Source organism: Pezoporus flaviventris, unplaced genomic scaffold (genome assembly GCF_033815535.1).
Source record: "Pezoporus flaviventris isolate CSIRO_AGI_PZ_B2104156 unplaced genomic scaffold, CSIRO_AGI_Pfla_v1 ptg000031l, whole genome shotgun sequence".
Taxonomy (NCBI): Eukaryota; Metazoa; Chordata; class Aves; order Psittaciformes; family Psittacidae; genus Pezoporus; species Pezoporus flaviventris.
In genome coordinates, this window is record NW_026892579.1 from 27,408,120 (window position 1) to 27,425,982 (window position 17,863).

At 36.7% G+C, this 17,863-nt stretch overlaps 1 protein-coding gene across 1 annotated transcript in view; it reads left to right on the forward strand.

Annotated features, from left to right (window-relative positions):
* The first annotated feature begins 492 nt into the window (after positions 1-492).
* Positions 493-17,863, forward strand: part of EYS (eyes shut homolog) — an 828,128-nt gene continuing 810,757 nt past the window's right edge. The window contains exons 1-2 of the mRNA XM_061460547.1: positions 493-1,328; positions 3,318-3,431. Of these exons, the coding sequence (XP_061316531.1) occupies positions 575-1,328; positions 3,318-3,431 (868 nt within the window). The 5' untranslated portion in view covers positions 493-574. The remainder of the gene's footprint in view (positions 1,329-3,317; positions 3,432-17,863) is intronic.

Here is a 17,863-nt window from a genome sequence, read left to right on the forward strand (position 1 = left end):
ATATGCTTGTATGTTTTCGTTGAAACTATGATTCACAGGCCTACATCTTTGAATATCTACCTTTATCAAAAATTAATGATAAATCATCAATGTAACAGCTACAGTTAAAGCTCATGACTAGAGCTTAGATGTTCTGCTTTAATTATTAATTTTGCCACAGATGTTAAACTTGGTTATCATTAGTTTTTGTCAACAGAGGGATGGAATATAGAAAGTTTTATTTTAAGCTCTCTTCCATATGCAAGTACAATGAAATGTACTAAATGAAAATCAAATCTTTAGCAAGAATAGAAATTGGAAAAATATGACTTCAGTAGTATAGTTCTGATCAGTTAATTGGACTTACTCTAGTTCCACATCAGTGTAATTAGACATAGATGTTGCTTTGTTGTGTATTTTCTATTTTTGTAATAAGGCTTTGATATTCAACTGTATTTGATGTGAAAACACAATTTTCTCTGAATTCCTAGGCTGCTGTGGAAAATACAGATGAACCTTAAGGTACAAGTGTTCTGAAGCTATCTTCAGTAATGAAGCAGGTGTGAAAGACATCTCCCATTTGCCAAGTGAAACAATGAATACAAAATCAACGGTTCGCGTATTTGTGTGCTTTATTCAGCTATGTGTTGTAAAGGGGCAGGTAATATGTGAGAGGCAAACGATCGCAGAATGGCGAGTGGAACCAAAACCTAGTATAATAAAATGGACACCAAGAGAAAATGTCTGCTCAGACTTTTATACCGAATGCTGGAATATGAATAAAAGTATTTCTGGGGAAATCTCAGAAGAACAAAACCTCAATATCCCTCAGATATGCCCTTTACAGCTTCAGTTAGGTGATAGTCTCTTCATTTCCTCCGAGCCATCTTTTAGGTCCTTTGGAATGAATTTAGTAAATGTCTCCAAGGAAGAATTTATTAACTGCCCTAAAGCTGGTTTCCTTCAAGAACAGTTGATTTTTGTATGTCAGATAAAAGGAATGCACCAAGTTGACCCTAACTGGCTTGATGTTGGAACCCATTACTTTGCAGAACTTCATAAGAGAGGCCCGCTACTGTGCAACATGGGCCTCCGTCTGAATGTAACTGTGAAACAGCAGTTTTGTCAACAGTCTCCAAGTGCACCGTTATGCTCTGGGCATGGAAAATGTCTAAGCCACATTTGGGAAAAATCATATAATTGCCATTGTTTCTCACAGTATTCAGGAAGATTCTGCCAGAATTTTGATGTATGCTCCACTAAACCTTGCCACAACAATGCATCCTGCACTGAGAAAACAGAACGTTCTGGAGATTCTTATGAATGCCTGTGTCCTCCAAAATTTTCAGGTATTTCTTTTCCCCTCTAGGAATAAATGTTACATTGATAATACATTTTCCTCAATTGATGATAAAACATTTTAAACATCATTAGCAAAGTTTTTGTATAATTTGGTTGTCCATTGCCAATACTACACCTGTACTGATGAGACTGTGCAGTTATTTGAAGACAGTTTGTGGTTGTTTACATTCATGTCTGCATTGTGGGGAAAACCAGAATAAGTTCTTATTATGCTTCTTTTCCACTTACATTGGTAAGTACTTCTGAACTTATGGAAGTAATAGATATTTTTTGTTGGTTTGTTCAGCAGTTCAAGTTCCTGCACCAAAAAACATGAAGTGTTTGGAGTGAAATCCCCAAAAAATAGTTAACCAGACTGCTGAAAAATGGAAAACATTTTTGTTGAAATGAGAGTTTCATTCAACCTGCCACCCAACTTCCCTTTTCAGTTTAAAGAACTTTTAAATTATGTTAGAGAAGTGTTTGAAAACAAAATTTGTTTTTAATTTCAAAGACAAAGATTTAATTAGGAGAAAAAGGAAACAAAAAATACTCTGTCTTCCAGATTGTTTTTCACTGAAAAGTTCTTTGAAATCTAGTTTGCTAAACATGCTGTTATCACCAAATTAAAAAAGCTCACCTGATTCTATCCAGGAAATTCTGCAGTACTTACCCAAAACCCACTGGAGAAACTGAATCTGAGTTTGGGATTGGACTACCAGAGAATATAGATATGTTCTTAAAGGGGAATTAAGAAAATTATGGGTTTATTGTTCCTGCTGTATTCAGAACAATGGACTTTGGAAATCCTTTAGAAAGTAAAAGAAATATCCATTCATACCATGAAAAGGGTTGTTGTGGCTCTTTGTGTGCTTGTAGAGCAGAATTCTAGAAATGTTCCTTTGGTGGACTGCACTTCTGTGCTCTCACAATAGTGATGCTATGCTGTGAAACACAGCTGACGAGTCAGGAATGAGTGAGATTATGTTGCATAAAGTTTGCTGTAATTTATTTTTAATTGCTTTACAAACTGCATAATAATTAGATTACTAATGCATTTGCAAAAAGAAGGTTATGCAGGTATGAATAAGTCAATATTATGAGAATAATATTTCTATAATTATTTGAAGTTTAGTAAAATAGTGGAAGATATTAGTATGCAGTTGATTTCCTATTTTCTGAGGGCTGCGTAAAATGCTTTGAAATTGATAACATCAAAAAGTATTTAGTACTACTTTAATTCAAATTAATTGAGAGATTCACAATTCTGTTAAAAGCAATCATCATGCTTAATGTTATCAACAGGCAATGCTTAAAATATTCTGTTAGGCTATATGAGATAGTGTTAGATAATGCCATTATTTTCTACTGGCAGTACTGGTACAGTAAATAAACTGTATGTGAACAAGAAAAACTAGCAGATTAAGCCACATTATATTATGGATGTGGCTACACAAGAATAAGGGAGGAAAAATGTGCTTCCCATAATATAAAGTCTGTTAGAATTTTGAAAACTTGAAGTGTGAATAATGTCATAGCAACAATCCAAGTGGCAAGCATAATTGTATGTTATTTAGATCCATATGTTGTAATAGCATAAACAATATGTAATTGAAACTGTAGTTTCCAGAAAGCTGCATATTAAGAAAAATTTAGTCAAATGGGAGTCCATATGAAAACATCTTTTGCTTACAATGCTGGAAGAAATTGTAAGCTAGATTCATGTAAAAATGAAAAGTACTACAGTGCTAATAGCACTACTGCATTTTAAGCTGTATGTTGATTTGTAACTATATGGCAGATGAGGCTGAGCACAGTAGCTCATATTGCAGCAGCTGTATATCTTTCTGCCTTGCTTTAGAACTTCAGTGATTTTGGGGAAAAATAGCAACCAACATTAGCACAAATTCCTATCTATCCATCCACTTATTAAAATAATATTTTACATATAAATTTGACATTTCAGAAAAAAAAATAAAATTATTCTTTTTAAATAGGTAAAAACTGTACAGAAATAGTTGGACAGTGCCAGCCACCTACATGTTTCAATGGTAACTGCAGCAACGTTACTCCAAACACATTTATTTGTGAATGTGACAAGGGCTTTACAGGTAAGAAACACTGTTGTTTCCTGTCTTATAATAGTGGTTTCCTGTGTTGTAATAATAGTGTGATTTTTGCTTTATTAAAAGAGCTATTTTAGATAAATATTTTCCTCCTTTTTTTTATGTAGGTTTTCTAAAATAAAGAAATCAAACTTCCATGTGACTATTGTAAAATACTTATGTACTAAAGTAAAACATGAATGATGGTAGCTTTTCATAATTGAATACCATCCATGAGTACCTTCTCCTTTTGGCAGTATAACAAAGGAAGACTCATAAACACTAACTCACTGGTTCTCAAGTACAGAGTTTGCAAGAATAGGATCAGAAACTCTTGCTGGATGATTTAAAATGATCATGACACCTTTATTCATAATTTCAGCATCCTCTTTACACATGTGCTAGAAAAATAAGATGGAAATAATTCCATGAGTCAGGAGCCTCATGATTTAGTGCTGTGTCTTGATTAAAAAAATTCCAACTTTCAGAAGATAATCAGTTTACTTATGATATATTGGACAAGTAAGTTGTTGTCATGAGAGAAGCTCGAATCAGAAAGCATATCTGAATCCATCCTATTGTAAGCACTTTTTCTTGAAGGTCAGGATAACAGTCAAAATACCATTCTTGTGCTTCACAGCAGAGATTCACTATGTTGGTATAACAGAAGTAGCAATGCACATAACATTCTTTAAGAATGAGCAACATGTCTTTTCTTGGAAGCATCAGTAATCCCTGACAACCACAGAATATAAACAAAATACTACATTGAGATGTAGAGTTAAAAATAAAAACAAAACAAAGAAGGAAACAAACAAACAAAATGAGCTTAAGGGAGTTAGAGGGATCCAAGAACAAATGAGAGCACATCTTTATTTTCATAGTGAAAGGCTGAACAATCTTATTGACATTTTAGTTAAGTCTGTGTAGAATTATAATTTATAAATCGGATAGATATGCTTAATCCTATACTCCCAGTAAATTTGTTTTGTATTCATTTCCTTTTCCTCACTTTCCATCACTGTAGAGGGCATCATGGTCACCATCATCCAGAGAAAACTGGAAAAAGGAAAATAATTTTTCTTTTTTGTCCTCAAACAAGGCAAGTCCATTAGTAAAGTTTTCTAGAATGAGCTTTTCCCCCCATATGGCCTGTATGTTTTAAAAACACAACTCTTGTCCTTTGCACCCAAATTATGTGGGCACATTGTTTTCGAAGTTTTCCTCACAAAAAGTCTTCTGTATCCTTGCAGTTTTGATCTAATGAGGGAGAGGAGGGTAAAAGACAGGAGGAAACCCTTCCAAAAACTATAAGCCCAAACATATAATGACATTAAAACAGTTCAATACACTCAACTCCAGTGGATAGCAGCAATCATTGCAATCCACTCTCCAGGTAGCTGGTAAGGATGGCGACGGAGAAAAGGAGACTATGAGTGTGAATTAGCTCCCTTTTTATTCTTCAGTTAGCTAAAAGAAAATTGGCAATGCTTTCTTGTTTCTAAGCATAATGTAAGTATCACAGGAGGAGAGGCAGACTTTCAGGAATTTACCTCTTTTTTTTCCTGCTTTGATACAAACTACATCAGGTCCTTGCTGTAAAAGGAAATTATGTAGCCTATCTGCGTACCTCGAAACAGGACTGATTGACCAGCAGACATTATAATTTTGCAATTATATTCTGACCAGATATGGTTGGTTTAAGTCTATATTTCTTCTTGTGATCCTGTGTAAAAATATTTGCTAGCACAAAGGCAATTTCAAGAATAGTTATCTGAAGAAAATCCAACCCCTGTGAAACTGATTTTTCTATGAAAAGAGACATTTTTCTACTGTTATACCATCTTGGCTGTATTGTGTTCTCAGACAAGATGAATTGTGCAATTATGAATCATGTGTCTTGAATGCTATTCAAAGTGTGTGAAGATGGCAGCAAATTCAAAACATTCCTCTCTTTTGAAATTGAACTTCTGCACAGAAGATGCAAATATTAATACCAAGACTGTGCAAATGGTGTTTCAGATTTGATAAACTTTGACATACCTTTTTTCCAAAATAAGATAAGACACTGGCAATAACAAGTTTGCATGATCTGAGGGAAAGTGTAACATATTACTATAAATTGATGGCATGTACATAAAATGATAATATTTTTATTTATAATTATTAGGATTTACAAGTATTTCTAAAAAACAAGTAAACATTGATTTGTCCAAGTTTGTTCACAATGACAGAATGGATCTATTGGACTAGCAATGCATATGTTCATGTCAGTTATGTATTTTTCTTTTTTATTAATTGTTCATTCACTGAGCTCTCAAAACTCTTTCCTGAAAGAACACTTGTAGCATAACTTAATAACGAACAGCTAACAGTGGGCATGCCGTTATTCTTATGTTTGAATACTCCAATTAATACCAGAATTTGCACCCTTAGACTTACTAAGGAATTTTTAAAGGAAGGGGATCTAGACAAAATGAGGATAGGGTGAGTGTAGAGAGCAAGGAGGAGTAAAATTGTCTGGTAGGGTGTGAGCAGTAGCTGGTCCGCATACTTGTCTGACTGAGCCTGAACTGAATCGCTCTAGTCTGTCCAGTCTTATTTAATCCTTTCTGAACTCTCTTTTAATGTAATCTCACCCTCTCCCCATCTGCAAGTGCTGTAAGGTCTAGATGCCAGAATCTGGAGACATGGAAGTGACTGAACTAGGGGTCTACAAATGGAGTTAGACCACTGGCAATAATGGTCCTAATGTCTGTGGTGCTAGCAGCTGGAGTAAACAAGGATCTCAGCATTAGCAGCTGCAGGGAGACCACAGCTCATAGGATTATGTATTGGCAGTGAGTGAGTTTAGTGCTAGTGCATTGGGCCTTGGGTTATAGTGATTCCTGTGCTTCATGCCAACTGGAGAACATGAGAGGCCCAGAACTGGCAAGTGCAGAGGGGACTAAGTGAGATAGGGCCTGTGTGCTTGGGCATGAGCTGGTCCAGGAAGACTGGAATGTTTATATTTCCCCCTCACATTGTGTGTATGCCAGCACATGCATGTTTGTATATGTGTGCACATGCATGTCTGTGCATGTGTAATTCATTAGCAGACAAGCTGGACTATCTGGTGAGAGAAGGTCCAGGGTCTAGGCATTAATATTAAATGACCCATGCTAATGTTCAAGGCACCCAGGAATGAGTCTGTCCTTTTGAACAAGAGAATAAGGGACTGTGTGTTTTCACTAGCAAACCTCATTCCTGATCAGTTAGAGAGGAGGACTGGGTTTTGGCTGTTTGTGCATATGTTTTATGTGAATTATGGTAGTGTTAGATGTGGGTGATGTTAAAGGTAGTGCCCTCTCTGTGGGCAGTGTATGTAGCTGGCTGTGTTACTGTCCTCTGCATTTGTGGAGGACATGTGTGTGGTATGCATATTCATCTTTGCTGCTGGCTGAGCCTTCAAACAGGAAAGCAATAGCTGTGTTCATTAGCTTAGGACAGAGGGACTCTCAGGTCTCTGGGTGCACTGGGCTGGGCTCCAGGAGTTGGGAAGGAGGCTTCTCAGGCCCCAGAGTTCACCAGAGGAGGTACCTGGAGGTGCGTTTTATGTATTGCCTAGCAGAAAGGATGTTTTGGAAATTCTTATGGATGCTGTGATCCTGTTCTGAAGGTTCACAGAAAATTAATGTGACTCATTCGCAACCTATAGGAAATATCAATATCTTAATTGGTAGTGCTTACCCTAGACAGTGTTTGGTGGTGTTCCATTTGAGTATGTTTTGTTGAATCTGGGAGGACTTTTTACTTCTTAGGTAGGAATATGGGAGGTAAGAGAAGTGGTTAAAAACAACCCTCTGTAGAGTGCTTGAGATTATTAGTTTTTTTCACATATTCGTGCAAGGGAGACCTAAATTTCCTGCCTTCTCCAATGGCCCAATTAGCCTCTTTACAGGCCATAATGAGTTCTCCTCCTCACTTGCGGGACATGAGATAGTATAAGAATGAGGTGGTTTTGCTTGGAGCTACTTTGCTAGAGCTTCCGTCATCCAGGTGCTTTAGTTTAAAATGGTCTATTTGCTTAATCAGTGAATTACAGACAGAGTACTTTGAAGAAAGCCATAATTGTAAAAGGACTTCACTATATATGTATGGAGAGAAGACTTCATTGTTTGTACAATTAGTGTTTTAACATCCTAATAGTTCAATTTATCTAATACTAGCACAGCCCAAATTAACACCCAAAGCCTTATTAATAATACCTTTAAAAATACTATATAAAAACACTTTCCTACTATATATTTCTTACTTTGATATTATGCTCAGCTTTCCACCCTCCTCTTGTCCAAAGAGCAATACATCAGTCTCCCTCAAGAAGAGGGGGTGAGACTTGCAGCAAGTTATCAGAATCCTGAGGTCTTCATCAGACATTCATGCTGGAAGTTTCTCCCCTGTCAGCCAAGGGTCCATCTCAACCTACTTTTACATGTTTTCCTATCACTATCTATCTCCTTCATTCTCCCATGCTGCCAGCAGTAGCCTGGCAGTGGTCCCCAGCTGCCCCCCACAAAGGGCTGTGGTTTGTTAGGCAGTGATGGAGGTGGAGATTGGATCACCACCTCCACATAGGGGCCATTCTCAGAGGTCAAGCAGGAGAGCCAGCAGTCACTGTGCCCAAAAACACAGGGATTAATTAAAGCAAACTAGACTAGTCCTGAGCCCTTGCACTGTCAAGTCAGCACAAAGGTCAGCCTAAAGAGATACTCCTGTTACAGAATCTGGTATTTCTTAGTGCTCCTCTAGAGGAAGAGAAGAGGGTAACTGAAGATTAAGTTTTTACAGGATATTTTAACCTCATTTGTGATTTGTTTTTTGTTTCATTTTGAAATGAATGGCTATGGTTTAATAAAACAGTTTGGCAAGGATAACAGTTTCCTCAGAGAAACCTGTAGATCATGGGGATTATGATCCTTAGTTGTAAAAACATCCTGTAAAACGTTCTGTGATTACTGTTAGCTGTCACAATGAAGAAAGTATGGTCAAGCTTTTTGGCCATCTGTATGAATGACACTGATGAAATAGCTTTAGTACTTCTAGTGTTAAGAGAGAAAATGTGTATTGTATTTGGGGTTTTAATGAAGCGATGATGACTTTTTTAATTGCATCATTTCATGTATATCTTATTGTTGTTTCAAAAGTACTATAAAAACTGTGACAGCATGTCCAGAACAGGAGTTTGTTTTTCTCCCATGGTTCAAGAATCACAAAAATACTTATTTTTATTATAACATCTTTTAAGAGAACTCTAGCTGATTTTTTTTTTAATTTATTTATTTTGCCATTTATACAGCTTATTTTTAAGCTACTTTTAAAACAGTTTAGACATGCCAAAGTTAAGAGTTTTAGTCTTTGTCAGAATCCTTTGTTACATTTAACCTCTGTTGCAAATTATCACTGGACACTGTTCCACTGTACTTTCACCATGGTTCACAGGCAGTACTTGCCCTCACTTTCTATGTATCCAGTGAAGCAACCTAATGACAGACGAAACTGATCAGATAATTGAGAGACTCAGCTCTTCTCCAGAATACATGCCTATTTTCTGCCAGAGACCATAATATGTGTCAGTCACATAGGACCCAGATATGAAAATAAATCTCCCTGTTCTCTGATCTAGCTACTATACATATGTCTTCAGTAATTGTTTTCAATTCAGAGTCATCGAGTTCACAACATTTCACTCACAACATATTTGAGTAGTGTACCTTAATTAAGTTGATGTTTTCTATGGACTTGTGAGGCCCTGAAGAGACTAATTCAGCAATGAAGGAATATTCTAGTTTGAGAGTTAAGGTAAATGCCCTTAAATTAGGTCATGGAAATACGTGGCGGGACTTTACCATTGGAGGCTAACACGGTTTAGCTGTAGTTTACAAACATGATATAGATAACGTAGTAATAAATACATATACACATGTTGAAACGTATGTATGTAAATGACATAAATTAGTTTGTCTGACATAGTAGATCTAAGTTTTCTTAAATGTACTCTCCTTGGCATGATTCCATTTCTCACTCCAGTATCCTATCTTTCAAAACCTTCCTATTGCTTTTGATAATCTTCCTGCATCGCATAATTTTTTTTGTCTTTATTAATAGAAAGCATTGGTTTATAAGTCAGTTTCATATTTGTTAGAGCATATCAACTCAACATTAAGTATACTCAGTATTGATTGATTGATGGCTTGGCTTCGTGAGCGAAAATTTGGGAAGGGCTTTAACCATGCTTACTACAAGCATGATGACCAAGGGCATGTGGAATATGAAAATCTGGTTGGAAAAAAGGGTGCTTAGGCAATCAGGAAGTGTCCGACCAGGACTGTCATCTCCCAAGTGATTTCGAGCTACAAATGCGCTAGTCCGCATACATGCAAGGTTGGATCTGCAGCTTCCCATGCACCTTGTCAGCTACCGTTTCGACCCTCACCTGTCCATACAGACAAGTGAGAGTAAGCCCTTCCAGCTGTGCAATGGATTTTTTAGGTGAGGCACAGCTTGCGCAGAACTGGCCCCACCCTTTACACCTGAGGTTTAACTGCCACGGCCTAGTTAACTAGGACGGTGACAGCAAAGTCCACAGGTCATAGGTTTTGTAAGCGTGTCCTTCTTTGATGGAAGACCATACAAGGCTACACGAGCTCCATCTGCCCAGGTTTGAAGATATGAGTTTTACTTCTCTTATGAAGAAGGCCTGTCTTCGCTAATGAAGATTCAGGAAGGGCTTTAACCCACTCATTCTGAACAAGATTGTCGTTTCCTGGGTCAGTCTCGAGCGACCGATGACACAACAGCACAGCATCAAGCGTCTAGGCAGGAATCTGACTTAAAGGAATTCAGTAACAAGCCCATAGATGGTAGCCTCGCGCCAGTGGCTCCTCAGTCAGTATAATGACTGAAAATATCTCTGATACCACTTTACAATAGGCAAGTATAATTACTCTGGGACAACACCAGACATGCATGCTTCTTGTAGTTCGCTGTTAATTACTAAACAGTGTAGCTTCAAACTCTGAGCAGGTCAGTGATCCTTTTAAAGGAATTTGCTAACTTGCACTCAAGTTTCCCTATTATTAAAGTTATATCAAGGCAAATTCCAGTGACCATTCCCAAGGTTAAATATAAATCAACACCTCAGAAACTCACTCATACATTTCACGAACACTCTAATCCAATATGTCAACTAGTATGCCTTCATTAAAATAAATAGTAAAAAAATATTTCTAAAAATTGGAAAGAATCACTGACCATGAGATGAATAGTGATACTTAGTTCTACAGTTAAAAATGGAAATTGCCCTTTTAGAAGAAAAGTAAGACTGTGAGCTCTAAAAGAAGTTGGAAGTATACAGCAGTGTTCAAATATTTTTGGGTGCTGTACAGATTGTAAGTATATTGCATATAAGATATTTGGGGATCTATGATTGAGCTTTGATGAGGTGAACAATTTGGCTAATGAAATGAAGGGCAGAATACTAAAAAGGTGACTCAGTTAATAAATTTTTTTTGTACTTTCTTTTCAGTTTTGCAAAAGCACATTGTCAATATTAGTAGCATTGTTATCTTAAAAATTTGAATGAAACAAAGTTTATTTACCTGGAGTACTAAAAAGATTTTAATGGTAACATGGTGATTTGAAACTATTTTTGAAAATAAAAGACTCCTACATAATACAGTCAACCCAAACCAATAGAACTGATTTAATAGCTGCTTTGTTTAAAAGGATAATAATGGTAAAGTTGTTTTTCATTACTTCCTCAAAATACATTCAGAAAAAATCACAAATTCCTTTACAGCTGAAAATAGCAAGGACATGAAGACCACACACATGCCTGCATAGAGCTACTAACCATTTAACCACACAGTTATGTAAGTTTAGGTGTCTTAACTTGAGAAATTAATTTATCCATGGCATTCCTCCACAGGGTAAAAATCTTACTTCCTCAGAGCAATTTCCTCAGAGCAATTGATCTTAACCTAGATCTTAGCCCTAATTCTAAGAAGTGCCTAGATATTTAGCTAGCATGTATTTTCTTGTGTTTTAGATATCTAAACTTGGGTAATAATCCTAACTCTACTAATGAAAACAAGAACCTTTTTCTCATGTTTGGTCTCATCTTTAGTAGTTAAAATGTCTATAATTTGAAAAAGAAATAAGCTTTCATTCCCGTCTTTTCCACATTGCAAATTGAACATGATTAACATTCTTTATTAAGAAGCCCTCTACATACACTGCATTTTGATCATTTTTGTTCAGGTGTTTGCATACAAACATTGCAATATTTTGAAATTACTGCCACTGTAGCTGAAATAGTTCATAGCTGAATTTATAATTTTAGGAAAGTATGAATATTTAATGGTTTGCTTTTTAAAGATTTGTCTTCAAAAAGGAAATGTAGTCTTCAAAAATATTTTTATTGTAAAAATCTATTAAAATGATGAATTAACCATTTTACTTTATGAGAATGTGTATGCTCTCTGCAAAGTTATACAGAATTCACCAACTAGCCTGCAGCGTATTTTTAGCTAAAAGCATTTTTAGGATTACAGGTTTAAATTTTCATTTTAAGTGTCCTAGCTGTAAATTGCATTATACAGAAAAATCCCACAAAACCTTTATATGCAGTATTACAAAGGTAATTTTTACTGAATTCTGTAATCCCCTTGCCTCAAGGGAGGTAAATTTAAAATGGCAATAATGACAGATCAGATATGATCTTACCCTTAGATACAAGTTTCCTTATATTAGCCTATCCTCATTGAAGATATTAGAACCATGGACCCATCAGTTCCAGAGTACAGGTGTGAAGCAGAAGGGATGGGTTTATTTTTGGATCCAGCAACTTCCTCTATCTCTGCCAGGCCTAAAGTGACTAGTGATCATGAACAGCTTACAGCTGGAACCATTGGCAGCAGGAGTCACTGGGAAATGGACTGTTACAGGCCTTCAAAACTAGGGGAGGAGCAGATTTGTGTCATGCCATGTCTAAAAGTAGATTTACAGTAAGTGAAGACTAGTAAAAAGATGAGTGTGGAGTACCAGATCAGGCAAGAGATGAAAATCCATGTTCAATGCTGACTTACAAGATATGGAGGATAACATGGAAAACTGGTGGGAGATAGATGTACTGATGTGGGAGGGTCAGTAATACAGACTAGAAAAAAAACACTGAAGAGCTGGAGTTGTTACTGGATAGTGAGGGAAAGTAAAGCTGGAAACAGATATGGATGTTACTGTAGTCAGCATGGAATCTATAAAAAGAAATGCTGCCTCACTCTGCTGAAATTCTGCAAGCTCATCATTAAACATATGAAAAAAGGAAATGCAATTAGTGTAATAGTTCTGTATTTTCAGGAAAAAAAAACAACCCTTTAGTGGTGGTCCACTCAAAACAAAACAAGACAAAACACCAAGCAACGCAGTTATGTGGAACTGGAGGAAAGGATTAAAAGCCACTTAGAGAACAGGAACAAAGGACAGGAGTTAATGCTCATTATTTCAGGAAAGAGAGAAGTCAGTCATACTTTACCTAAAGACTAACACTGTCTGATTTTATTCAGTATCTTCAACAATGATCTGGAGAAGGGAATGGACATTGATAATCTCCTATTTGTCTGCAGACAAAAACATGCTCTTTCAGGATCTAGGGGGAATTAAGGCCTCTTCCATTTAGATACCCTTCCCTAGTTCCTGGGCAGTACCTTCTGAAATCAGGAGGAAATCCATCTCATTATATATTTTTGGAGTAAGTCCAGAGGAGGGCCACGAGGATGATAAGGGGGCTGGAGCACCTTCCGCATGCAGACAGGATGAGAAAGTTTAGGCTGTTCAGCCTGGAGAAGAACGCTGCGTGAAGACCTCGTAGCAATATCTGAAGGGGGCCTACAGGCTTGCTGGTGTGGAACTCTTCATTAGGGACTATAGTGACAGGACAAGGGGTAATGGGTTTAAACTAAGGGGACGTTCAGGTTAGATATGAGGAAGAAGTTCTTTGCTATGTGGTTGGTGAGGCACTGGAACAGATTGTCCAAAGAAGTGGTAAAGCAAAATCCCTGGCAGTGTTCAAGGCCAGGTTGGATACAGCCTTTGGCAATGTGGTCTACTGGGAGGTGTTTCTGCCCCTCCTAGAGGGGCCTTGGAAGATATAAGCATATCTAAGTGTTCATAAAATTAAAAACAAAATTAATGGTATCTCTAGGTGCAGGTAGTTCTTCTACTTGCCTGTATGCAAAAAAAAAATAGCTGTAGAAATTAAACGTTATATTTTTATATATAAGTAATATAAGAAACTAAATTTATTTTTTTCCCATTGAGATTCACTTAAAATAGATTTTATAAGCTTAAATTTACTGGGCATGCAATTTAGGTTGTTTTATGTCAAATTGGTGTTCCTTTTCTTTCAGACATTTGTGTATGAAGAGAATTTGCCTCTTTTATAATCAGAATTAACCAGCTTTCCATGATGTATAAATTAATTCAAGGTAAATTTTGAGGTTTCACAGCTGTAGTCCTTCATTGTAAATGCATTAAAAAAAACACCACAACAAACAAACAAAAAAAAACCAAACGTCATAACTGAATGAATAGGGGACACTGATTACTACATAATCTATTTTTGGTTAGCCTTTTATTTGATAGGACCAGATCCTAAGTCTTGGGACAATTTTTATAAGACAAAAGTTCCCGTTTATCTCATCTTCACCATTTAACCAAATATATTAATGCATGCAAACACATTGTAGACAGATCTGTCATAATGTTGCCTCTGGTTGAAGTAAAGACAAGTTCAGTAGCAAAAGTGAAAATTCTGTAGAAAAATAAACACTTCCACAGTGTTTTGAGTTTTAAAGCACATAAGGTATATTGTTACAATTTTGTTCCATAGTAACTTAGAGACTTTTATAGCCTCAATATTCTTGGATTTCCATACTAACTTTCAAAGGTAGTATTCACGCAAAGGCATAGTAAGATTTGGTTTAGTTTCCTTTGACTTTCTCAGTCCCATTGTTTTCTTCAGATGCTTAACATAGCTGTTCACAACAATTTTATCTTTACAAAATTGTCTGCTCATTTTAGTCTGAATGCATCTATAGTTCACTTCTGTTTAAGACAATAATGGCAGAAGCAATTGTTAAGGAGGCATATTAAGAATACAATTTTCTATTCAAAGCAGCCTGGAGATAAGTGCAGAGGTGGGTTGCGTAGGATGGAAATAGAATTTCTGTCTGAATTTTTACGATTGCTCTGAATAGGGAAAAAAATGAACCCAATATTGTAGAGTCCAGGGTCTGCAGTAGTTTTTATTTAAGCAATGCAAACATAATATTTTGACAAGCAGTATAATAATAAAAGCTCTAAGGTACAGTCAGAGTGTGTTTACAGTTTACGGAATCCATGGAGATCCATGATACTTTAGTCTTTCATGGCCAGCAAAATTTACAGTGGAGGATGAACCAAGTGGGATATAACATTTGAAAAGTGTAGTAAGGCATGAGGACTAAAAACCAAGACACACTGACTCTCATCTCTATTTCATGGAATAACAGTCTGAAAATGCTCATGACTTAAGTAGTAGTATGGGGCAATACTAATACCAGTTTTTTGTCTTTTCTTGAAAATTAATTTGTAGTTGATACAGTTTAAAGGAAGTCCAAATGAACTTTGGATAGACAGACCTGTTAGTGACATATTCACTTTCCTTCAGTTCCTAGCACTTAAATTGCACTCATGCATAAGTCTTGATGAAATGATACAGATTCTGGCCCTTGCAATACGAAAACCATTACAGCTCAACAGACTTTTGATATTTCTGGGAGGCATAATCATGTCTAGACAAGCCAAACCCATCTGTTATCAGCAGGAGGCATTATAAGGGCACACTGTCTTACAGTCAGTATGAACAACAGCAGCTTAAGCGCTGAACAGTTCCAAACAGACAAATAGTGACCATAGTTTTAAAGCAGTCAGAGCACAAAGTCTTGAGAATGGACATGGTTTAATAGAATTAAAGGATGAGTGACTTACTATGAATGCCACCTGATGCAGATGTTGTGAAAGGTCCCAGCACATAGGCATATGCATATGTAGAAACCCAGTTGTCTCATTTTATCAATCATACGTACTGAATATTGTCAGCTGAAGGATAGGTGCTGGAGGAAGAAGGGAGAGAAATGAGAGAGGGAGGAAAAGAAGGAAAGTGAAGGAGAAAGGAAAATGAGGGAGTGAAGGAGAGAAGGAAGAAAGGGGAGGGTGCGTGGCAAGAAACGATTAGGCAATTTCTCAGAGGTCTCACTATGGTGCCAAAGCTGACTGCAAGCTAATGTTACACATCTGCTCATCAGAACATTTTGTTGTTCAATTTGGCATGCTGTAACATCTCAAGATTTGTGTAATGAGATATGTTTTGCAGTTCTTAAAAATTCTGGGAAGAATTTATGTTCCTAAGAACCCCACAGTCCCAGTCAGACAAGTGGCTGAAGAACCTTAGCACATGTAACAACTGGTAATGATTGCAGTATCCTGGTTTCACTAATTAGGACTTCATATAATTCTACATCCGATTAGTTAATTTCACATCTTTCTATTTCACTTGTGAATTACTGTGTAGCAAGTGCACTCGAGTGTGAAAAAATCTTTTTTTAATGGAAGAGATAAAATGGATTTAATATAACTAATAAGGTCAGGCATATTTACCATTTTGTGCTTTAATCCTCTAAAAATCTCATTTTTATTGTGTCCTGGTAGTTTAGGTATCCTTTTTCAATGTAGAAAATATGTCATCTATACTGAAAGAACTATTTCATTTGACACTGGTGATGTGCTTTGGACTAAACTATATATTTAAATGATATTTTTTCATCAACTGATTGTAAATAGTTTCATTCGTGGGATTTAAAAGACATGCATGTTGATAAAGGCTGTGAGTTCTCAAAAACAAGAAGTGGAAGAATATGGTTAATATCTCAATAGTCTTAATGACTATATAATTAACACCACTTGTCTTCTGGGAAACAGATCTTTTGAAGAAACCTAACCTTATGTTTATGCACTAAATTTAGAACTTTGGAAAATAACAGCATCTGTAAAGTGATAAAATACCTAGCAGTAAGTAAAAGGTAAAAACGATACTGATTGACATTTCAGATGTAGGCATAAATAGTTGTGTTCCTCACCTGATCAGAATTGGTTTCAATTGGTTTCTATGTATGACAGAAAACATGAAATCAACATTTGTAAGCATTTTAAAAGTGGAAGAGTGTGAACAATGGTGCTGCAGGGAATGCAGCTACAGTTTTTATGTAGACAAATATAATCCCATATAACAAGGAGAAAAGAAAACATCATCTTTACAAACAGCTTTCATACTTGCAAAATAGGGGGTTGTTACTTGATACTATCCTCATTTAAAAAGATATAAGATTATCATAAAATCATAGAATAATTAGGGTTGGAAAGGACCTTAAGATCATCTAGTTCCAACCCCCCTGCCGTGGGCAGACACACCTTACACTAAACCATATCACCCAAGGCCTCGTCCAGCCTGGTCTTGAACACTGCCAGGGATGGAGCATTCACGACCTCCCTGGGCAGCCTATTCCAGTGCCTCACCACCCTAACAGGAAAGAATTTCCTTCTTATATTCAACCTAAACTTCCCCTGTTTAAGTTTTAACCCGTTACCCCTTGTCCTATCACTACAGTCTCTAATGAAGAGTCCCTCTCCAGCATCCCTATAGGCCCCCTTCAGATACTGGAAGGCTGCTAGGAGGTCTCCATGCAGCCTTCTCTTCTCCAGCCTGAACAGCCCCAACTTCCTCAGCCTGTCTTCATGTGGGAGGTGCTCCAGTCCTCTGATCATCCTTGTGGCCCTCCTCTGGACTTGTTCCAACAGTTCCATGTCCTTTTTATGTTGAGGACACCAGAACTGCACACAATACTCCAGGCGAGATCTCACAAGAGCAGAGTAGAGGGGCAGGATCACCTCCTTTGACCTGCTGGTCATGCTCCTCCAGATGCTTTTAATTCTTTTGAAGAAGATAGAATGAGCTGCATAGTTTTGAGTCTACTTAACTCAGATATTACATCCAGTTTAAATAGTTGTTAAGTATGGGTGTCTAAACCAAAAGCAGTCAGAAATGCTTCAGACTAAATAAAATTTTCTTTAAAGCTAATAGAGCAATGCATAGGTATGTAGCAATACATTGTAGAATTCCAGAGTGATCAGATCTGCATATCCAGTTCTGAAGCATGTCATCTGCAGAATCAGGGTTTTTTTAATGTAGTCTTGTGTACACTACAAAGGCACTTCAGCCATGCTATGAGTTATGGACAGCTTCATTAGCTTGTTTCACAATTTTATATCAGTAACTGGCCATTTATGTGCCTTATATTGCTGTC